This window comes from Stegostoma tigrinum, chromosome 11 (genome assembly GCF_030684315.1).
Source record: "Stegostoma tigrinum isolate sSteTig4 chromosome 11, sSteTig4.hap1, whole genome shotgun sequence".
NCBI classification, from domain to species: domain Eukaryota; kingdom Metazoa; phylum Chordata; class Chondrichthyes; order Orectolobiformes; family Stegostomatidae; genus Stegostoma; species Stegostoma tigrinum.
In genome coordinates this window covers 19,354,251-19,379,086 of record NC_081364.1, presented here as the reverse complement: position 1 = coordinate 19,379,086, position 24,836 = coordinate 19,354,251, and the positions used below count along the sequence as shown (strand labels likewise).

General features: G+C 40.6%; 1 protein-coding gene across 2 annotated transcripts in view; it reads right to left on the bottom strand.

Annotated features, from left to right (window-relative positions):
* Window positions 1–4,769: 4,769 nt before the first annotated feature.
* Window positions 4,770–24,836, bottom strand: part of LOC125460608 (inter-alpha-trypsin inhibitor heavy chain H3-like) — a 53,288-nt gene continuing 33,221 nt past the window's right edge. The window contains exons 16-23 of one of the 2 annotated variants that reach the window (XM_048548246.1): window positions 23,087–23,239; window positions 22,138–22,212; window positions 13,275–13,295; window positions 10,343–10,456; window positions 8,742–8,943; window positions 6,436–6,608; window positions 5,047–5,158; window positions 4,770–4,948 (exon numbers count right to left, since the gene is read on the bottom strand). In XM_048548246.1, the coding sequence (XP_048404203.1) occupies window positions 4,816–4,948; window positions 5,047–5,158; window positions 6,436–6,608; window positions 8,742–8,943; window positions 10,343–10,456; window positions 13,275–13,295; window positions 22,138–22,212; window positions 23,087–23,239 (983 nt within the window). In that variant the 3' untranslated portion in view covers window positions 4,770–4,815. The remainder of the gene's footprint in view (window positions 4,949–5,046; window positions 5,159–6,435; window positions 6,609–8,741; window positions 8,944–10,342; window positions 10,457–13,274; window positions 13,296–22,137; window positions 22,213–23,086; window positions 23,240–24,836) is intronic. The other variant, XM_048548247.1, reaches the window with a different exon arrangement.

Below are 24,836 nucleotides of genomic sequence, written 5' to 3'. Positions count from 1 at the left end.
TTGCAAATACAAATAACATTTGTAAAGGTATTGTTATTCAGAGACCAGGCTACACAAGCTACTAAGCCTGATCTCAAAACCCTGCCTGAATGATAGTCTTTCCCAATGTCCAGTGTAGCCTAACATTTTCTCATTGCTGAATGTGAACCCCTTAAATACTGGAAAGTCTTGAAATGGTTGAAAATCTTCACTTTTATTCAGCATCAGTAAAAGTGAAGCATAGCCAAACAAACAGAGGCTCGATTTTCTTCTTGGATCAGACAGGGTTGCCTTTTGAAGAGCAACAAATTTACACTCAATGAGTGATAACCACACCCAGCTCTCACCTATTTGTAGCAGGTGTCAGTTATGTTTTGTCTGCACCCAATGCTACAGCACTCTATAATCATGAAGATGATGTTCTTCCTGCTCAATGTCCACATTTTCCGACTTGGAACATTGATGCAGTTCTCCCAGATCTTCAGAGCCCTTCGCGTCCCTTGTTTGCCTGCTTCAGATGTGCAGAGCACAGCGTGCTGGGATAATGAGGCACATCCCACAGACTGATCAAAACTTTAGAACCCCATCTTCGATGTGCCTATTATCTGCTGTACAATTTCCCTGTTGGAGGAATGGGCTGCATTACATCTACACTTAACCTCAATGAGGGGTTGTGCAATAGTGTCATGACTCATGGCTTCCTGTAACCACCCTTGTAGTGCATCTGGCACTTGATGATTTAGTACACTCCTCCATAATGTGGGACTTGGGGTTTCCAAGAAGGAGGGATTGAAATTCCTCTACTGGAAGCTTGACATAGAGACCTTAATCTGGTGAATTAACAGAAGTTAAGGTGTGCAAATACAATAGTACATTGGAAGTGCTGTATGTTTACAGATACTTTGCCACCCTACCCCACATCACCCAAGAAAGGCAGTATTGCACATAGGAGCATGCTGATGAATTCTTACAGTGCATGGAAAAGAAAATCAGTCCATTTCCTTGTGCAACTGATGAGGCCTTAAATTATCATTGTGAATTGTGGCCCATTGGTGCCATTTTTAAAGTTTCTTGTGATTGCTTCTGCTTCATAGAGATGACTATCTTCAATCTGCAGTGACCAATGACATGACCCAGTTAACTTGTGACCAGAATTGGTATCCCACACTGTTGAACACCACTTGCATTTCACATGCAGGAGGTTATGATTATTGACATCTTCAACCTGCACTGTTTATGTCCCTGATGAATGCAGTCCCCTTGCTAAGCCTCACATAGGTCAAAAGTAGACCCTGTATGCTTAGGTAGACACATGGTTTGGTCACAGCTATTTTCCATTTACAGAGCCCATTTACATTTAGCATTCATATGGAAGGCAATGCAGGCCACACTTAATACAGTATATTACAGGCTCAACTCCACATTCCTTTCATCCTGGTATTCTCTGTTGAACTCATCATTTCTGAACTTTCGCTCATTACCAAACATCCCTTTGAATTATGATTCATCTCCAAACATAACCCCATCAGCACTATAGTTTATTCAAGACCAACATCATGCTGCACTCTATCCCACGCTTTGCACACACACACACACAAAATCCTTTCATCATCTTTATATTTTCAGTTTCTCCCCATCTCAATCATTGCCTTCTCCTGGATCCCAGCATGTTACGTGCGATCTGCAGAATTTAACTCCCCAACTTCTTCACCACACAGTGGCCTCTGATAACCCTCCTTGACACTCAGGACTGATGGCGGCTCACCCATAGCTGACAAACACACAGCCTGGACTGATGGCTGAACTGATCTCTGACTGATCTCTGTTCAGCGCCTCAACAGAAGTACTGTGAGTCTTTAGCCTCTGACTGAGGGAGTTGGGGAAACAGCAAAAATGCAAGGCAAGGCAAGGCAGATATGCTATAGCGTCTGAGCAGACACAAAGTGAATCAGTGCTAAGAAAGCAAGTGAGAAACCCTGAGATGCAGTCTGGTCGAATCCATGAGTGCTAGTTCCTGTGCACAATATGTCCTGGCAGTAGGATTACTATAAAAGGTGCTGGTGTGCTGCAAATTGCAGTGGTCAAGAACGGAATTGTATTGAAAGTGTACCATGAGGGTGTGGCATGAGTGGGGGATGCAGCCATGCTTTGAGATATTGATCACTACTGTCCAAGATGTTGGCCTGGAGGTGGAAACAGAAAGCTAGAGTTAACAACTATCCATTCTAACTCTCCTGTTATGAATTATGGTAGTTGTCTAGTTTCTACCCAGTGGGCAGGAGGATGGGAAGCTGCATGAGGCAAGATTAGGTAATGCATTAGGTAATGGTAAAACATACATAGGCCTTTTGATGCTCACTAATGAGATTCTCATCTTGCAGCTTGAAACTTCGTAGGAAAATTTGATTTTTTGCTCTTAAAGTCAAGAATATCATTTCTGCCAATATCATCCTGTTTTCTCAACTGACTCACCAATGCCCACATCCTTCTGGAGCTGTGAAGATTCTGAGCTGGGCAGACCCTCAATACCATCTGCAAAAAGCATTGCCACAACTTGGTAGAGCTCTTTCGATATGACTTTCCAAACCCGTAGGTATACTTCCTTGAAGAAAGTGGACTGAATGTACCTGGAAAGGCACCACCTGCAGGTTCCATGACAAAACATACGTTGTCTTGAGGTGGAACTAAATTGCTTTTCTTTCATTTTTGCTGGGTCAAAATTCTGCAATTTCCTTCGTAATGGCATTTATCTATCATAAATGAGTAGAACACTATACCCAGTGGTTCAATAAGTAGCTCAGTAACTTCTCAAGAGTAGTTACAGATAGACAATCAATGCTGCCCTTACCAGCCATACTCTCATCCTTTACACAAATAGAAGAAAAATTCATAAGGCAAGATTCCGTTGTGCGCAATTTGGAAGGTCGTATTGGTAACTACTAAACAGAGATATACCACTCTTCACAATGGTCACATCAAAAAGGTCATCTGATCTCGCAGACCCCTAAAGAGTTTAAAAGTTGACCCTGGTGAAGAAGGTGGATGATGAGTGGATTGTATTATCTTTCAGTTGGGGGTACAGAATCAAAATTGGAAATTTTGTGCTTTAATTTAGTAGCATTTATGTGAATGGAATGCACAATGTTGATAACAGTGGTAAATGTGCAGCTAAATGTAAGTGAACTGTGAAAGCTCTTAGAGAGTCTTTTACTAGAATGGGGGCTGCTAGAAAGGAACTAAAGACTCCCACAAGCACAGGTAGATGGCAACAGTTTTTAGTTAGGACCCCACCAACTTAAAGCTACCACATGCTTAGAAATGCAGGTTAAAATAGAAAATAATGGGATATTGGATGGAAGATCAACCGGTCAATTTTAACTGCTTCCACTCTTTAGGTTTGGGGTGAATTGAATATTAAATGGTGGGAGGGCAGGCTGTAGAAGAGTTTTATAAAGCCATTATGAGTTCACAAAGAAAATTGTTCTGTGGGGTTATGAGCTAGTATTACTCTTTCCACCATATAGAAGAATTCCTACCTAAACAAGTATTAGGATAACAGAAACAAAGGATAACTGACTGAGTTTGAGCAAGTGAGAGAGTGTAAAGAAATTAATTAATGAAGAACAGTGTGAGACAGAAAGACAGTTCAGGTGCTTGGTGACTTTGTTCTTCTCTCTGTGGAATTTCAGATGAATCCAATTCAAATTATGAGAAAGGAAATTTCTACTCTTTACTTCTTGAAAAGGTTGTAAATCTTTCGCAGTTTCACTGGTCATAAGTTCATAATCCATGAAATGTCTTGAATCAGTGATAAAATGAATGTCATTCAGATATGCTATAAAGATGTATGAAATGAGAAGAAAATTTTGTGACTCTTATAGAAATGACATAAAATATGTTTAAAATATCTTGGCCACAATAAAAAATAAAAGTTTTGTGCAGGACTAATTGCTTTGCAATGGAGTCATTTGTGCTAGTCTTGCAAATGAACAGTATAATCATTGTACAAATTTGTGAATGTTGTTTGTGAACATTATGACCTTTGCTTTATCTTCAATGAGAACTGGTAACATTTGCACTGGACTGTATTTCATTCGAAATACTGAAGCTGAACTCTTCTGACATAGAGCATAAGCATTCCATAATAGTACACTGAACCCAGTGCTGAAAGATCAACACCTCGGTGACAAAGTTCCTATTCTTCAAGGATTCTCAGTCAATGACATGAAGCTCTATCTAAAGCTATTAGGGAACAATGCTGCATCCACAGGAATAATATTATAATCAAAGTATATTGTTTTTTCTTTGAACAAAACTCTGGTGATGCATGAGAACTCCAAGGTTATTTGATTGGAGAGTATAAAATAACAACAGAACTAAATTGTGACCACAATGACAAATTATTTCAGTTAAATAGGTTTGGAAAATTTGCTCAGAAAAGAATTGTCTGGATTAATTTTATTGGTTTTTGCTCTGGATTATTGCCGTTTCACTTATCCCTCACAAGTGATTACATGGTCCCAGGAAACAACTAAACCCATATGGCTAGGAATTGATTTTATTGATTGATAGATATTGGTTTTTCTTTCAGCTGAGCATTTTCCTATTTAGCTATGTTCATAGGTCACATTTGGCTATTCAGGTGGCTGATAAAATCTTGAAAAGCTTTCGTAAAAGCACTTCTGCTTTCGTAGATAAAATGTCATCACACTTCAAGCTTAACTTATTCAGTGAAATGCTTTGCAATATTTTGAAGTGACCATGTGAAAAAGTATAATATAGAAACTATAATTTTTCATCATCTCTTTTTATTAAACTGATCAGCTGTATGGGTGTTTAGTCAAATAAGGAGGAAACAACATAGTCAGTGTGAGTTCCATCAATAAATCCTTTCCCACTGTTATGAACAAACCAGCATGGGATGTTGGCACCCCACTTTGAATCCAGTCGATAATCCTTCTGCCATCCTCTATAAGAAATGTCAAAATTATAAAACAATTACATTTCCAAAAGAATCATTTAAATATTCTCAGATATATAAACAAAAAACACCATTTAAACTTCTACCTTGTTACTGTCAGATTATGACCCTTTATAGCCATTGTAGCATCTGGTTTTTCTGGGTCCAATCCGGGATGGATGTTATACACCTTATAATCAACATCATGGTAAAATTGGCCTATGCAAATATCAAGTAAAGTCAGTACTGGCTAAAGATTAGAATTCCACAAATCCATCACAGTATAATAAGAAATATAAACTGTCCTACTGAAAAATTCAAACTTAGCTACAGCTGATGTAAATTTTTGTTCAATGATAGCCACTAATCTCTGAATAAGAAAGTCAAAGTTTTAAACCCCTGTCCCGAGCTTTGAGCATTTAATCCAGACTGACATGCAGTGCAGTACTGAGAGTGAGCGCTGCATTGACAAAGTTGAAGTGTCTTAGATGAAATACTAAAGAGCATGTAACAGATTGTTTCTATTTGTTCAGTATTGTGAGCATTGCTGACAAGGCAGCATTGCTCATCTCCTCTTGACAGAGTTGTAATAAAGCCTCCTTCTTGAACCACTACAGTCTCTGTGCTGTTGGAAAGGGAGGTCCAGGATTTTGACTGAGCAGCAGTGAAAGAAGAGCGATATAGACCCAGGTCAGGGTGTTGTGGCTTGGAGGGGATTTTGCAGGGAGTGATGATTCTGTGTTGCTCTTGCCTATCTATGTAGCAGAGGTTTTTGGTATGGAAGGTGCTACTGAATGTGACTCAGCGTATTGCATCAGTGCATCCTACCTATAGTATACACCAATGCAATGAAGAAAAATTGGTGGAGAAAGTGAATGCTTAAAGTTGGGGACGAGGTGCAGAGCAAGTGGGCTACTGTATCTTGGATGGCATCAAATTTCTAGTGTATTGTTGGAGCTGCCCTCATCCAGGCAAGTGTGACATATTTCATCACACTCCTAACTCATGCCATGTAGTTGTAGTTAGGCTTGGGTGATTCAGGAGGTGATTTACTGACCTCAGATTTGTTCTTGCTCAGATTCTGGTCACTGGTAACCCCTAGGATGCTGAAATAGGGAAATTCACCAACAATAATGACATTGAATGTCAAAGAGAGATGGCTAGATTCTCTCTTGTTGGTAATAGTCATTTCGTGGCACTTGTGCGTTATGAATGTTATTTTTCATTTATTAGCTGGCACTTTTCAAAGTAAAACAGGGTGAGTCATCTTAGTGTCTTGTATAACATTTATCCTGAATGAACATCAATATAACATTAATCAATGTTATTTCTATTTGTGGGATGTTACTGCTTATTGCTACCACATTTCCCTACATTACAACAGTGAATACTCTTTAAAATTGGTTATTAAATGCTTTAAGCATCCTGAGATGCTATGTAAATGCAAGTTCAGTCTCTGTTGACTGTATAGGTAATAAAGTGAATGTGCTACATACCAAGTAATCCATGAGTCATATTTGAAAGCCTGTGGCTATCAAGTGTATAAAATCCCAGAAAGTCTCTGTGCAGAGGGTGATTTTTCCAGACCCGATGCAGCACGATAATGAATGTTGCACCATCCCCCATCATTATTGTGAGATCTTTCTCTTTCCAGATGGTGACTGAGCAGCTAGATAGAGATAATTTTTGTGTTCAAGTGTAATTGATCCAAAATAGTTTCAGATCTTCATAAAAGCATAAGTGAGTGAATGATTACGGACATATAATTTCAAGCAGTTTATCAGTTATTATTTTTCATGAAATCACGCCAACTGAACTTCTGGTTATGCAGTATTTGACTTGTTTGCATATCGTTCCCACACTGAGCAGGGAGAAAAGCAGCACCTTTTGTGTTCCGTCATGGGATGTGGCATCACTGGCTAGGCTAGCATTTATTGCCCATCCCTAGCTGCACTTCCATCATGTTCTCAAGGGCAACAAATGCTGGCCCAGTTCAAATCACCCACATCCCAGCAATCATAGAATCTCACTGATCCTCCAAAAAGCAACCCACCCTCTCCCCTATCCCTGCATTTCCCATGGCTAATCCACCTAACCTGAGTTTAAAAACTGCATGTTGCTGTTCTCTGTTGCCCATTTGGTACAACTTGGTGCTATTATTAGCAAAACGTTAAGCTTGTGATGTAATCAATGTAACACTGTGAGAATTTACCTGCAGTGGAAGTATTTTCTCTGTTTTTGTTTATGTAAATCTTATTGTGCAAGTCTATATACTGGCAAGTCAATGGGAACACAGAATAGATTGCACTCAAGTTAAAGATCTAAATGGCTGAATCTTATGTTTATTTGGGTTTACCTGAGTTTATTCAAGGTTTCTTCAGGGTTTGGTAGATGCAGATAATGGGAGACGTGTCTGCATTGAATACCCCACCTTAGAGTGTACAGCCAGTTGCTGAAGGTTCTACTCTGGCTGAGTGACCACCATATGTACTGTAAGTGAAAAAGGGACATCTGCAGTGCAATACCATCTTCCCAAACCTATTGTCACATCAAATTCTGAACCTAACGCTGTATTCGGTACTATCGCTCACTTACATCACCGGCGAGGACAAGAAGTTGTGTGGATCACATGGGACCCTTGGCAGTTGAATGAATAGTGGTTTCCCTTTGGCCAGCACTGGTCTTTTATACCATGATTGCTTCCAATTTCAACATTATTGATATGCCTGGATACAATTTGCAAGTAACAATGTCATGTGGCAAGTTGCCTTTGACCAGCATCTGACTTCATAGCTGCCTCACTCTGATTGTAAATGAAATGGGTAAGACAATGATTGCAAATTCAATTTAGCTGCTGTTTGCAAATGGATGCTTCATGGTTTTCTTGTTGCAATGTACTATCATTCAGCAAACGTGGATCTGAGCTTCTATCCAAAACTGATGCTGTCTATGCCCACCCTGGGTGTTCCTCCTGCTATTTTCTAGAAACATTTTGCAACTAGAAAAGTGAAAATGATAGCAGGTAATGCGAATCATGCTGGACACCATCAGCACCGGGCTCAGTGTGACTGCCACACTAACACCCCCCTTTCCCCCTCAGACCCCCTCATATCTATCTGACCCCTTTATCCAGCACTACTCAGGCAACCCTTTCCATCCATGAGACCCAACGGTGAGAAACGCCACGTTGAACTCTGTATACAGCTATCTTTCCTGCCCCTTGAACTTCTGCATCACATCTTGCTGATGGTCAATTTGCTCATTTGCATTCTCCCGATGGAGGCCATGATCATGACTCCTGCTCCCAAGTCTACCATACTCTCCAAAGCAGCTCCAAATTTCCACATTGAACTTGAGATTTTCCTGTCATCATTTCTCTCCCTATTATTTTAACTGCCGTGTTTCCCCCTTCAGCCTTGATTCCTTCACTCCTGTGCTGCCTTTTCAGGATCCAAACCCCAATGAACCTTCCTAAAAGATCAACAGAATGAAACCAAAGACTATTGTTCTTTTTCTCAGACCTCTACCAACTTTTACCAACAGCAAGAGGCATGAGTGACCAGATGTCTGACTGGTGTATTCACAACTCCCTGGTTCATCATATGCAAATCCCCCAACTCCTTGTGCTCACCCTACAGGAGTGACCATAAAACACTTCTCAGACTCTAGTGGCATGAATCCTCTGACCACAAGCCACCCAGTCAGATGACTGATAGTGCCAAAACTCCATTTTTGCAGTGACTGTACCTGCGACAAATGGTAGTAGGGCAAACACATGGCCGTTTATTATTGCAGACAATACCTCTCATATGTTAATGTTGCTGTAGTTGACCAAGGGATAATAATCTTTTCTTCATTGTAATAAATGTTGATTTTTTCAGTTGTCACTGCCATTTTCATGTGGATTTTCCTGTTTTCAATCCCAAATGTTCCAAAGTATGTATTTATTTTCTGGTTGTTTTCTACTTTCTTGTCTCCTATTAATTGTCCATTTACTTTTATGCCTGTAGTTTTATGACAAATACATCAAAAATAACTTAGAAACAATAAACACAATATGCAAATAAAACATTTGATTAATGGGTGATGATTATTAAAACACCAAAGGTAAGGTAGTTATTTGGATAACCTAACCTAACGGGAAGAATACAGACTGAATGGAAAAGTTAGAAGGCGCACAAAAAAACTATAAGGAAAATAGTAAAAAGATGAAACATAATGCATAGGGTGGGAAATGAGAGATATTATTTGCTAGGAACACTAAAATGTGGCGGAGACCAAATGAAAAGAAAGAAAAGAGCAATAGTTGACAGGGCATACCCTTTGTCAGCATGGTCCAGCCAAAATAAACATACAGTACAGAAACATAAATCTATATAGTGAAGTGATGTAAACCACAAAGAGAAAAAAACACAAAGAATCAAAAGGGAACGAAAGAGATGGAGGGAAAGAGAGACTGAGACAGAGAGAAATAGCAAAGTGAAGACAATGGAAAAAGTTACAAAATAACATGTTCTTTCACTCTCCGTCAGCAACAGTGTCAGAGATTTACTTGTAACAATGCTAATAATTCCCAACATTTCCTTGTGGGTAAATTTTGTGTTGACCTGTAGTCTCTGTGTGTATCTGTTTGTGGATAAGTATACATTAATGTAACCGAAAGGAAAAATCAGAAGCTAACTTATGTGATATATGAACCTCCATAAAGATATAATAATTGCAAAATAATTTGATTTTGTTTTTCACAGGAACATTATAAGAAATGCGTTTTACAATGTCATGATTTTTTTCGACAGGAAGGAAGGACAAATAAGAATTTCCCTCCTTTTCATTGAATCATAAAAATTCATGTGTTTTCAGAGAGTTAGAACAGTGTCTGTTTTCTTTCTTGGAAATGTGCTGTGGGAAATTATTTTCCTGTAAATGCAGTAGAAAGTCTAGTGTTCTAGTGGATGTAAACAAAAACCCATCGATCCTTCAAACAAAAGAAAATAGGTTTTCTAGATATCCTGGTAATGATTTATCTTTCATTTCATTTCTGTTCTCTCATTGTTGTGTTAGAGGTTATTCGGTTTGTTCAGAATAATTGCTCATGAAATATTTTGTGGCATCTTTAGTGTAGTGATTGTAACAAGGTCAGCCAGGTGGACCTCATAGAAAATGAATTTCCCAATTGGGACTGTTAATCTGGCTAAACCAGGGAGTCCAATCAGTGTCTTCACTCTCGAGAGCTGGATCAATGTCAAGAACTCTCCATGTGTAAATAAAGGGTGACTTAGTGATGGGACAATAGCCTCTGCGAACATATTTTATTTAGCATTCAAAGGCAACAGTATCAATGCATTTTATTTTATAATTGTTTCTCTTCTAATGCTCTGCTTAAAATAAATGACACAATGTTACCTGTCTGTAGATCTGTGACAAGATTTAGTATTGAACCTGGTTTCCCATTAATGTTGAAACAGATGGCATTCTGTTGTTTCGGCAGTTGGATAATGAAATGAGGATCTCCATCAACTTTTAAAAATGTAGAGTTAGCAAATGTTGACAGCCATTAGAAATAAATATTTATACTTTAAAGATAACAACATATTGTATTTTCTAAGGTCAGGTAACTGAACAGAGGCAAAAGCCAGGCAAAGAAAAAGAAATTTGTCATGTTCTATTTGTAACTCAAAAAGATGTTGTTTTATGCACTAAAATAAAAGCGAAATCCTGTAGATGTTGGAGATTTGAAAACCAAAAGTTTCAGAAGAGCCATTTTGCATTTGAAATATAAACTCTGTTTATCTTTCCGCAGACGTTTTCATGCCAGGATCTTCTGCAAAGGGGTGGCACAGAGGCTCAGTGGTTGGCACTACTGCCTCACAGCACCAGGGACCCAGGTTCGATTCTAGCCTTGGACGACTGTCTGTGTGGGGTGTGCACATTCTCCCTGTGTCTGCGTGAGTTTGCCTTGGTTTCCTCCCACAGTCCAAAGCTGTGCGGGTTAGGTGAATTGGCCGTGCTAAATTGCCCACAGGGATGTGTAGATTAGGTGGGTTAGAGGCAGATGAGTCTGGGTGGGATGGCCTGAGGTTCTGTGCAGACTCATTGGGCCAAGGGGCCTGTTTCCGCACTGTAGGGATTCTGTAATTCTAATGCGATTTTAGCCGAGGGGGCGAAGGATTGAGACATGCAACAGGTAGAATAATTGTGTGTGGGGATGTACATATTAAAATGTTAGAAATCTTATTCATGACTCCAATCCACAGCTCAAAATCCATTTTTAAATCTTTTTCCAAAGTGGCAGTGGATAGTGGGGTACCACAGCGATTGTGCTAGCACCCCAGCTATTTACAATACTTATTAATAGAACGTAGAACATAGAACAATACAGGCCCTTTGGCCCACAATGTTGTGCCGAACTTTTATGCTCAACCTAAGGCCTATCTAACCTCCACCGCTACCTTATACTATCATCCATATGCCGATCTAATAACGGCTTAAAAGTCCCTAATGAGGCTGACTCCACTACCCTCTCTGGCAATGCATTCCATGCCCCAACCACAGTATGAATGAACAACCTACCCCTGACATCCCCCCTATATCTACCTTCACTCACATTAAAACTATGCCTACTCATCATAGTTACCTCCACCGGAGGAAAAAGTCACTGGCTATCTACTCTATCTATACCTCTGATCATTTTGTACACCTCTATCAAGTCACTTATTATCCTTTGTCATTCTAAACAGAAAAGCTCTAGCTCTCTCCACCTTTTCTCGTAAGACCTTCCCTCCATTCCAGGCAACATCCTGGTAAATCTCCTCAGCACCTTTCCAATGCTTCCACATCTTTCCTGTAATGAAGCGACTAGAACTGGACACAATACTTCAGATGTGGCCGAACCAGGCTTTTGTATAGCTGGAACATAATTTCACGGCTCTTGAACTCAATTCCCCTATTATTGAAAGCTAACACACCAAACGCCTTCTTAACAACTTTATCCACCTGGGTAGCAGCTTTCAGGGAAGTGTGGACATGAACCCAAAGATCCCTTTGCTCCTCCACACTGCCAAGAATCTTTCCATTAACCCTGTTTTCTGTTTTCAAGTTTGTCCTACCAAAATGGATCACCTCACACTTTTCAGGGTTAAACTCCATCTGCCACTTCTTAGCCCAGCTCTGCACCCTATCAATGTCCCTTTGTAACCTAGAACAGCCCTCCGCACTATCCACAACTCAACTCACCTTTGTATCATCCACAAACATATTAATCCATCCTTCCACTCCTTCATCCAAATCATTTACGAAAATCACAAATAGAAGATGACCTAGAACAGATCATTGTGGTACACCACTCGTAACTGAGCACCATGTTGAATATTTTCCATTCACTGCCACCCTTTGTCTTCTAAGGGTCAGCCAATTCTGAATCCAATCTGCCACATTTCCCCCTATTCCATGCCTCCTTACCCTCTGCATGAGCCTACCATGGGGAACATTATCAAAAGCCTTACCTAAATCCATGTATGCCACATCCGCTGGTCTACCTTCATCCATTTGGTCTCCTCTTCAAAGAATTCAGTAAGGTTTGTGAGGCATGATCTACCCCTAACAAATCCATGCTGACTGTCATGAATCAAACTGTGCCTTTCCAAGTGATCATAAACCCTATCTCTCCTTGACCTCCCAGACACCATGCATCTGTTCTGCAGGGTTTCTGAGCTTTCCTGACCCAGCCACTTGTCATCTCTCTGGTTTCCAATTGCTTCTCTGGCCTCCGATCTCTAACCCATTGTGGAGTGAAATCTGACCCTTATTCTTTCCTCTAATCACTTCTCCATCTGGCTTCTGACCTCCTTCGCTTACAACCTTATCCTGCACTGAACCTCAATATTACCTCCATCCTGTGACCTTTTTGCCCAGCATACATACAGCCCTCTGAATTTCTCTGTCCTCTCACCTCGCCTGTTGCACTCTAGTGCTAAAGGTCTAGACTCCCAGTAGCCAGCTGCTCAACCTGGCAAGGCTGTGGCTGGGAAGCAAAGACATAAAATGGTAACAGATCCTGCTCTTCCAGGTCTCAAAGAAGCACTCTCCCCTCTCCTTGTCTTGGAATTAACGCCCAGCCCAGCAGATTTGAATGGAGACATAGCATCTCCATCATTCTGCAGCCCAAACCTGGTTTCTAAAGGGATGGCAAGACCGATAGTAGAGGTGATTAGAAGTTGTTAGAAATGTGACTAGCGTCATCAAAACCTAACAATTAAATGTTAAATCCATTTCAAAATAATTTGCTAACACTGTGTCTGACTGTGTCTGTGGTTAGAAAGAAACGTGAACAACTTACCACTAGTTACTACATGGTCAGCTGTGAAAAAATAAATAAAACAAATTAATACAACTTCCAATCAAATTATACTGAGATTAGATATTACACATCTTCGGTGGGTTATAAAGCAGTAAATTCAGATTTACTCTCAGATGCTCTCAGAGGCTCAGATAGCAATGTAAGTCACTCAAGCTTTACTTTACTGTTGAGAATTTGAACTTATGAATCCAACTAATGGTTTAGAAAGACAATCAATAGTCAGTTTATGTGTTTAATTATTGTGTGGTATTGACATTAGTTAAAAATCTTTTTCTTAGCCTGATGCTGTTGCTGTGGTTCTGTTACTCTTTAATGTTTGACAGGTGAGAACAGGACTCAAAGAGTTTATTTTCTTAACAGTAAAACCTAATGGCATACTCCATCTGTGATGTAGAATGAGAACTGAGAGGTTCTAACTGGCAAGAAAGACTGCAGAGGCGGGGGTACTCTTGTCCAGAAAAGGCAGTGCTGAGGGGGAGGGGGAGGGAGAGGGTTGTGTGAGACGATGTGGGAGCCCCACTGATGTTTTTAATTATGAAATGACTTGATCAGATGGGCATCGAGAAAATGTTTTCACTTGTGGGGAAAACCAAAACTAGAAGCCTGAAATATAGGGATAACACAGTTTGGAGCTGGAGGAACACAACAGGACAGGTAGCATCAGAGGAGCAGGAAAGTTGACATTTTGCGTTGAGACTGTGAAGAAAGGTCTGGGCCCGAAACGTCAGCTTTTCTGTTCCACTGATGCTGCCTGGCCTGCTGTGTTCTTCCATCTCCACAATGTGTCACCTCTGACTCCAGCATCAGCAGTTCTTACTATCTCTGAGCCTGAAATGTAGGGTTCTGGCAACTAATTCAAACAGAGAATAAAACAGAAACACCTTTTCCTAAAGTGTTGTAAGAAGGTAGAATGTCCTACCTCAAAGATTAGCAGCAGTGTTAGCATTGCTACATACAAGAGAAGTCGATATAATCTTGAGTTATAAAAGAGAAAAGAAGGATTTGTTGAGTGCGTTGGATGGAATAGGATGAGAGGAAGCTTGCATGAAATGTTACCAGAGCCTTGTTGGGCTGTATGAGCTATAAACTATATAATTTGAGGTAGATATTTGTAGTATGACACATCTTTTGGGGAAACATAATTACAGAGCAAAGAGACCATCTTGTATATATTATAATGAAATATCTTACAACAGATGAAAATGACCACAACCTTTTCCTAAGTCTTTTTGACTAGAATACCTTCTTTTAAGCCATGTAACCTAAACTTTTGTTTAGCTAATTTATACTGTTTAATTTCTTTCTCTCTTTGGAATTCTCAAGCATTTTACCTTTTTCTTCCTTTGGTAATCTATCTATTTCTGGAGTTAAAGTTTAAGCTTTCAAATTTCTATTTCTTTTCCAAATTTTATTTATTTTATTCTTTGCATCTTAATTTCTTTTTCAATTTCAATTGCAACTGGATTTTAGTCAAACAAACTGAAATGCTACATCTGGGTTATTTTTTTTCTTCCAATTCCACATGCTCTGCTATTACCCCAATTACATTAGGTTTTTCTGTCTCTGTATTTAACACTTACTCTAACTTTTCAAGTAATGCTACTTAGCTAATTTGGTTTATATTTTGTAAATCATTTAGGGATAGTATTTTCTCTCTACAACAGTCTTAGCAACACAAAACCATTACTATAAGTAGAGAAAAATTCACCATGAAAATCTTATCATCTTTCAGCTGAACAAAGTCCAAGCACTCATTTTGTGTTTAGATCTGCATCAGACAAGAGTCCTCAATTTATTTTACGATTAGACAAGCCTACCAACTTTATGTTACAATTCCATGTGAAACCAACATTTCATGTTATGACCAGATTAGTGACTAGCAAGTTGTCTTGTTTAACATTTGAAATCCCAGGTACTTACTAAAATAATGAGCTCACAATATTCCATGATTTTTAACAAATAAAATAAACATTACTACACCAAATTAGAAAAGTAAAAGAAATCTACAATAAAAATTTACAGTTTATATTCTAATATCTAGGAATAACTTGAGATAATTTTGAGTTAACAGATAAACTATAGTGAAATACACCACAGAGCATATCAAATGGCAGATGCAGTCAAGGCAGTTTCCATGAATTTCTCACCAATCTAACCAGACTTGAATGGTACTGAGAGCCAGTAAATCTCATTAAATCGTCGATATACCATCACCACCCTCCTCTGCCTGGCCAAGCTCATCCTCACTCTGAACAACTCTTTTAACTTCTCTCACTCTCTTCAGGTCAAAGGAGTGGCCGTGGGTACCACATCGGCCCCAGTTATACCTGTCTCTTTGTGTGTACCCGCAAAACGTTCCTTGTTCCAGTCCTATTCCAGCCCACACCCACAACTCTTGCTCTGGCATATCGAAAATACCATTGCTTTCCTCTCTCATGTGGAATTGGAAAAGTTTATATATTTCACTTCCAATTTCAACCCAGCTCTCACCTTCATGTGGTCCATCTCTGACTCCTGCCTCCAGTTCCTCAACATCTCTGTTTCCATTTCTCGGCATAGGCTGGCCACCAATATCCACTACAAACCAACTGACTCTTACAATTACCTTGATTATATGTCCTCACACCCTTCTTCCTGTAAAGACTCTATTGCATTCCCCCAGTTCCTCTGTCTCTGTTCTATCTGTTCTGATGATGCCAACTTTGACAAGAGGGCCTCTGAAATGTCCACCTTCTTCCTCAACCAAGGATTCCCCAGTACCATAGTTGACAGGGCCCTGAACCAGGTCCAAACCATCTCCTGCACTTCTGCCCTCACCACATCTCTTCCCTTCTGCAACAGCGACAGTGACTCCTTGCCCTCATCTACCATCCCATCAGCATCCACATCCAGATGATCATTAGCCACATTTTCTACCATCTCCAGCAGCATACTGCCAACAGGAAAGTATTTCCTTCCCCTCCCTTGTCCACTTCTGCAAGGACAGTCTCTTCTGGGACACCCTGGTCTTCTATTCCTTCACTCCCGACACTCCCACAGTCCCACAGCACCATCCCCTGCAACTGCAGAAGGTGTAACACCTGCCTGTTAACTTCATCCCTTCTCATTATCCAAGGGCCAAAACACACCTTCCAGGTGAAGCAGTGCTTTACCTGCACTTCACTCAATCTAGTCTACTGCATTCGCTGCTCACAAGGCAGACTCTTCTACATTGGGGAAACAAAGCATAGACTGGGTGACTGCTTCGCAGAACTCCTATGTTCTATTCATAAAAATACCCTGAGCTTCCAGTTGCCTGCCACTTCAACACACCACCTTATTCCCTGGCCAACATCTCTATCTCAGTCTTGCTGCAGTGCTCCGGCGAAGCTCAGTGCACGCTGGAATAACAGTGCCTCATTTTCCATTTGGGAACTCTACAGCCTTCTTGACTCAATATCAAGTTCAACACTCTTAGAGCTTGAGGCACCTTCTGCCATGTTCTGACCCCAACTCCCACATACCAGGCTATTATCATATGGTCTGCCATTTCACATTACCTATTATTAGCCACAATTAGTCCCTGATAGCAGCCATTCATTGTCATAGGCTGGCCATAATCCACTTCTTTGTCTCTCCAGCTGTTCTTCACTTTCTTTGGGCTCTGGCTCCACCTATTGTTTACTCCTTAATCCCTCCCTCGTCCCTGCCATCAGCATAAAGGCCAACTTTTTCCCAGTCACCATCTGTTCTGAAGAAGTATCATTGCACCTGAAACATTAACTCTGATTTCTCTCCACAGATGCTGCCAGACCTGTTGAGATTTTCCAGCAGTTTCTGTTTCATTTCTGATTTCCAGCATCTGCAGTTTTTTCAATTTCTCATTAACTCCTTGCCTTCTTGATGAGAGTTCCAATTCTTCATTTTTGCAGATCTAGCTTTGAAAATCTCCCAAATCCTCTGTGTCACAGACTGCCTCAACGACTGCCTCAACAACTGCTTGTGAGTTAGCTGTTCAACCTGTTCTCCCAAGATCATATTCCATCCTGACACTCCTTGTGATAGTCTAATTGCTGCACAATTTTAATTCGCACTGAACTTGAGCTATGTCTAAATTTTGTCAAGAAAATTCCCAACAAGGTCCCACACACAGCCTCTCGGTCTTCTTTTCCAAATGAGCTGTCTTCCATGTGAATTTACATCTCATTGGAATACAAAAACAGTATCCATTATCTAATTGCTGGCACAGTTCAAGCTCTCTACTTCTTTGAGCAGAACTCTACAGCCCATGAGCCAAGCTCTGCCCCAACTGGAAGAAGCCAGCTAACAGAAGCACTTTACAACAAGGAGTAAACTTCTCTGTGTCTCTCGCTGACTAAAACTGATCCCTGAGCTGCTGTTCACTGATCCTTGAAGGCATGACTGATTAAAAACCTTAAAACAAGACCCATACTTGGGACAAGTATAACTAGCAGTTAAACACCATGTGCTTAAATGTTACAATCTCAACAGGCTTCCAGCCCACACAGCATAATTGGATACTGAAAAAGGATTATATCACAGACTGCAGTAGTTCAAGAAGGCAGCTCACTAGGACAATGAGAGATGGGCAATAAATGATGGCCTAGAATGTGATGCCCACATTCCATGTATGAACACACTTCTAAAAATATATAATCCTAGCATGTTTTTCTTAACCACTGCAGATTTTTAAAAACATTGCTTATTAAATTTTGTATGAGTGAGCCAACTTGACCCTCAGAAAAAAATCTATAAATAAATACATTTTAGTCCAACTCAATGTATGATATATCCCTGAAACGGATTGTGCAAATCTCTAATTAAAACAAGTTAGCAACATACATCTTGATAATTATTATAAAATTCTGCACATAAATATTCTATACGTTCTAACATTTTATAAGCAATCATTTCCGTAAGTAACTTGAAAAGCATCGATAACCAAAAGGTCAACTTTGTTCTGAAAGAAAAGCAGCAACCTTTAATGTTTAACTGCAAATGTGTTTATCAGCAGGGTCACTGCACTTTGGAAAAATGATGAGCGACTGGACAAATGTAATCATTAACCTTCAACATATTTGTTAATGTTGCATCATTGTATGTCAACAAATCAGAGAAGAGCTACAGTGAAGGTCATAAAATAATGTCTCCTAAATAGTTTGTGCATAGAGTGCTGTGCAATTACAAAGCATAAATATGAATAAATTCTTTCTGAAAATATTCCTGAAGATGGGGGAAGCGCACTGCTGCCTCACAGTGCCAGACACCTAGGTTCGATTCCAGTCTTGGGCAATTGTCTGGGCAAATGAAATCCTAGGCTCTTCAAAAACAAAATAGACACACATTCTCCCTGCGTCTGTATGGGTTTCTACCTGGTGCTCTGGTTTCCTCCCACAATTGAAATATGTGCAGGTTAGGCAGACTGGCCATCGGAAATGCAGGGTAACAGGGTGGGACTCTCTTCAAAGGGTTGCTGTAGACTGAATGAGCTGAATAGCCTGTTTCCACACTGTAGGAATTCTATGTATTAATTTGATATTTTGAAAAAAATTTCAACATCGCCATCAAAACCCAACAACTTTCGGGCAGCATGGTGTCTCAGTGGTTAGCACTGCTGCCTCACAGTGCCAGGGACCTGGGTTCAATTCCACCCTTAGGCAACTGTCTGTGTGCAGTTTTCACATTCTCCCTGTGTCTGCGTGGGTTTTATCTGGGTGCTCCGGTTTCCTCCCACAGTCCAAACATGTGGAGGCTAGGTGAATTGGCCATGCTAAATTGCCCGTAGTGTTCAGGGATGTGTGGATCAGGTGGGTAATACAGGGATGGGTCTGGGTGGTCTCTGAGGGTCGGTGTGGACTTGTTGGCCTGAAGGTCCTGTTTCCACACTGTTGGGTTTCTCTGAAATATATTTATATTTTCAAAAGTTTAAGAAGTTATGTCTCATAACGTATGCAATGACAGTAAGACCATATTTTATTCAGCATGTTACCTCTGGACCAGGTAGAACTAGAACATACTTTCTGGCTGAGAGAGCTCAAAAATAACAACACAGTTTGTTTGATGCTATACGTTTTCATAGCCAATATATCAAGAATATTGGTAGTTCCAAGTAGACACCATAGCTCAAATAAGGATCTAGGACAGGGAATGGTGTTCAATAGTGCGACCCTGGAGCTGGTTATGCAGGAATTGCTGTATGCTTGTCACTTGAATGGTTAAAACTGTGTGTCTTTTAGGGAAACAAAGCCCCACTGCACCCCAGTTTGTGCCAGAATGATGCAGGTACACTCTAGTCTGGTGTCACATAGTACAACTGGCTGGTGCGATGTCAGATTTTGCATTTGGACCTCACATGTCAAAAAAAACTTGTCAAACACTCAGCTAGCATTAAGTAGCAAGCAAAGAGCAATTGCTGTAGAACCTGATATTATCTTGTTTCTATTGCTGAAGGTTTCCTTTCAAGATCTAGTTGGGCACATAAACAAAATGTTCCTGTACAGAAGGGTAACAAGAGACAAAGCCTCAGGAAATTCATGTGGCTACAAAGCTGTCAGATAAACATAATGAGCTAGATGCCCACAACATAACCACAGAACAGTGATTCAGGGTAAATAAATCATAGGAGATGCTAATAATTTTCCTGGAGTATTGAAATGTTGGAAGTAACAGGAGCACTGGATGATAGGACAGTGAGAGAAGTATACAATCACTTCTGTCATTGTAACAAGAAGGTCAATTAATAAAAACCAAAAGAACTGTGGATGCTGTAAATCAGGAATGAAAACAGAAATTGCTGGAAAAGCTCAGCAGGTCTGGCAGCATCTGTGAAGAAAAATGGAAAATTATGTCAATTGATAAGTTGCCTCACAGATGCCAATTGAGGTAAGAAACAAATAGAATCAGTGCACTGTTGTTGCAAATAGAGACGTGGAAGCAATATGAACAGTGGAGTAAATTCAAACGGAGTTGCAGGGCAGATACCCCTGGTGATAAATGAGCACAAATTTTTGAAGATGTCAGGGCAGGCTGAGAAAGTGGTCAATATGGCAAATGAAATTCTAGGCTCTTCAAAAACAAAATAGAAAAGCACAGCAAGGTTCTCATCATTTTTTTGAATTACCCAGAACTTAGAGAGCTTATAATATTGTTTTCTCAATGGCAATGTCATGGACAATCAGCATCAACTTGACAACAAATCAACATCTTATCCTCCTGCAGTTCTTGAAATTGGCCTGATGAGTGCCGGAGGAAAACGTTTGGTAACTAGTTTCTCATTTCGGTAACAAAGTTCTATTTCATATTTGAAAATCATGACTGTTCCTGTGATAAATCTTACTTGTGCCAGCGACTTTGATTTTGAAGGTATTTTAGTATTGATGATGTTGCTTCAATAAAATCTGAGACAAAGAAGGCCAACGAATGAAATCAGAGATCGTATGAACTGCCGATGCTGGAGTCAGAGATAACACATTCCTTCTTCCGCAGCTACACTGGCACTATCCCCCATCTCTTCCTCTGCTACGTTGATGACTGTGTTGGTGCTACTTCATGCTCCCCTGAGCAGCTTGAACAGTTCATCAACTTTACTGATATGTTTTATCCCAACCTCAAGTTCACCTGGACCATCTCTGATCCCTTTCTCTCCTTCCTGGACCACTCTATCTCCATCTCTGGTGACCACCTCAAAACTGATATCTATTTCAAGCCCACCAACTACAGCTACCAAGACTACACCTCCTCTCACTTACCTTCTGCAAGAATGTGATCCCCTATTCCCAATTCCTCTGCCTCTGCCGCATCTGCTCCCAAGATGGGGCATTCCACTTCTGAACATTTCAGATATCCTATTATTTCAACAATTGCAACTACTCCCCTTCAGTGGTCGAAAATGCCTTTGACCGCATGACTTGTGTTTACCGCACCTCTACCCTCACACTCCCTTCCCGCAACAAACACAAAGACAGAATCCCCCTTGTCCTCTCGAATCACTCCACTAACCTCCGGATTCAAAGTATCATTCTCCGCCACTTCCGTCACCTGCAATCTGACTCCACAACCAAGGATATATTTCTCTCCCCATCCCTATCTGCCTTCCTTCGGGACATTGCTCTCCGCGACTTCCTCATCTGCTCCACACTCCCCACTAGCTCCACCAACTCCGGCACCTTTCCTGTAACCACAGAAAGTGCTGCATCTGGCCCGACACCTCCCCTCTCACCTCCATCCAAGGACCCAAAACTACATTCCACATCAGACAGAGGTTCACCTGCACATCCACTAAAGTGGTCTATTGTATCCGGTTCTCCCAATGTGGCCTCCTCTACATCGGTGAGACCAGCTGGGGACCACTTTGTAGAGCACCTGTGCTCTGTTTGTGACAAATGACGACACCTTCCAGTCACGAACAACTTCAACTCACCCTCCCACTCTCTGGACGACATGTCCATCCTGGGCCTTCTCCAGTGTCTTTATGTTACCACCCAGAAACTGGAGGAGTGGCACCTCGTTTTCTGCTTTGGGAGCCTACTACCCAATGGCTTCAATGTGGACTTTCCTAGCTTCAAAATCTCCTCACCCCCAGCCTCATTCTATGACCAACCCTCCCTCTCATCCCCGCCTCTTTCACCTATCCACTCCTACCACATCACCGACCAATCCCTACCACTCCTACCACATCACCGACCAATCCCCACCACTCCTACCACATCACCGACCAATCCCCACCACTGACTACCTGCACTCACCTATCACTATGCCACCTACTTGCCCTAGCCCTACCCCTCCTCTCTATTTATTTCAGAATTCCCCTCCCTCTCCCCCATTTCTGAAGAAGGGTCCTGACCTGAAACATCAGCTTTCCTGCTCCTCTGATGCTGCCTGGCCTGCTGTGTTCCTCCAGCTCCAAACTGTGTAATATCTGATGAATAAAATGATTTTCAACTATTGACCACAAAATAAGTAGATAGAACATAAAACAATACAGTGCAGAACAGGCCCTTTGGCCCTCGATGTTGCGCTGACCTGTGAACTGTGATGCTTGATATTGGATTGAATGTGTTGCAGTTTCTATTTATAGGTAAAAACAGGTGCTGCCAGACCTGCTGAGCTTTTCCGGCAACTTTGTTTTTGTTTCTATTTATAGGTGTTCATTTAACATGATGAGTTTATGTGAGGGAAAGTTTGATTGTGTAATTCATGTTACAATTCCGAAGAACATTCTATCAGTGCAGAAGGCTTTCAAAAATATTCATAATTTTTGGACATGCAAGGATATTGGAGGACACCAAGTGATCAATGTTAAATAAAATATTTAAGTGCAGCTTTGATAAAGTTGCTATTAAAAGTAAGCTTTTCACTATTTCGTTGTATTATATGTTTGTTGAAGAATAAGTTTCAAGTTTGGTCATCTTTGTTACATTATTGGACACCATAGTGAGAAAGTACTGTAGTTAAATTATATTTTTGAGGAACAAAGACTACAATTTGCAGCTGACATTGTATATTTTTCAAATGTATTTCAAGCACCAGCATAAGTGAATTATCATCTATGCTCCAATAGCATGGAGGAGCTTCATAAACATGTTAAGGATTTATATGAGCACAATACCGCTCATGATTTCTATCCCACCAAAAATATCCAATTATTTGAAATATTACTAGTTCATTGTTACTTTTCTTGGCACTAATTGTAACTCTGGAGTGATTGAGATCTATATCATCTTCTTTTCTGATGAATATTGCTTATAAGAAATTTGAAAGCTTGACTGCATTTATTTGAAAAAATATCTTACCAGATGATGCAAAATTTAATGTAGGAAAATGTCCTTGTGTCTTTGAGTGATGCCTTGACGCAGGGAAATCATGTAATGAAGGGCCCCTTTGTACTGGAAGTAAACCTTGCATTCTAGTGGAATACCCTCCATTCAGCTGTTTCTGGAGTTTGGCTGAACCAAAGAAAAGATTTTGAGAGTCGCCTTGGATTCATTTGTATTACGATCTGTATCAGCATGTAAAAGCCCATTCTCTAAACATTTTTCTTTAGTTGCTTCTAAACTGTTGGATTATATCAAATTTCAAGTTACAATACATATGTGAAAATACATAACACTGAGATGATTTTTAAAAAATAATTCTTTCCATTTCATTAAAAATGGAACTAAATCTACAGAGCATCTTCCACAACAAAAGAACATGCCTCAAAGCACTTCACTTCCAAGAAAGTACTTTTTGAAGCATCTTCACTGTTGTAATGTAGAGAATTGTGACAACCACATTAAGCCTCCTCAAACAGCAATGTGATAGTGATTGCATAACCTGTCACTTTGGGTTGTCTCAGGGACAAATATCTAACAGAACTTCAATGAGAATACTCTTTCAGGAGGAGTGATGGGATTTTAACGTCCACTTAAGAGTGCAAATGAACCATTAGCAGATTTACATACAGACTTAAATTTCACCTTTACTGCTTGGATTATAAACCGTCGGAAATTAAAATAAGTATATTCTATGTTGGGTACCAGATCATAACTCCTGAGCAAACTTTATTTGCCCTTCACAAACATTTAAACCTCCCCTGTGAAACCATTGTTCTCACCTTGCAGGTTAAGACACTTGGAAGTGTGAAAGTGGAGCCTGTTTGAATGCAGTGCTAATTGCAAACAAGCCCCCTGCTGAGACTGGATTTCCTGCATATACTTTTCATATCCTGCTCCTTTCCCAGGGCTGTCATCATCAGAAAAACCACAATTTTCTAGATGCTATCAGTTCTGAAGAAATGTCTCTGAACTCAAAATGTAAACTCTGTTTTCCCTCCACTGCTATTACCATTCCTGCTGAGTTTCTCCAGCAATTTAATTTTTATTGCGAGAGGATAGGAGAACAAGAATAAATCTTTCCAGAAGTGTACAAGGCTCAGATCAAACCAAGATAAAAAAGTGTGGAGATAATGGGAACTGCAGATGCTGGAGATTCCAAGATAATAAAATGTGAGGCTGGATGAACACAGCAGGCCAAGCAGCATCTCAGGAGCACAAAAGCTGACGTTTCGGGCCTAGACCCTTCATCAGAGAGGGGGATGGGGAGAGGGAACTGGAATAAATAGGGAGAGAGGGGGAGGCGGACCGAAGATGGAGAGTAAAGAAGATAGGTGGAGAGAGTGTAGGTGGGGAGGTAGGGAGGGGATAGGTCAGTCCAGGGAAGACGGACAGGTCAAGGAGGTGGGATGAGGTTAGTAGGTAGCTGGGGGTGCGGCTTGGGGTGGGAGGAAGGGATGGGTGAGAGGAAGAACCTCTGCGGCTTGGCCTGCTGTGTTCATCCAGCCTCACATTTTATTATCTAAAAAAGTGTGGAGCTGGGTGAACACAGCAGGTCAAGCAGCATCTTAGGAGCACAAAAGCTGACGTTTCAGGCCTAGACCCCTCATCAGAAAAGGAGGATGGGGAGAGGGTTCTGAAATAGAGATCCCCTGAGAGTTGTCCAGAGGGAGGAGGGTTACTTCTTCAGGTTAGGCATCCCTGGAAGAGTCTTCGCGGTGAGGTTAAA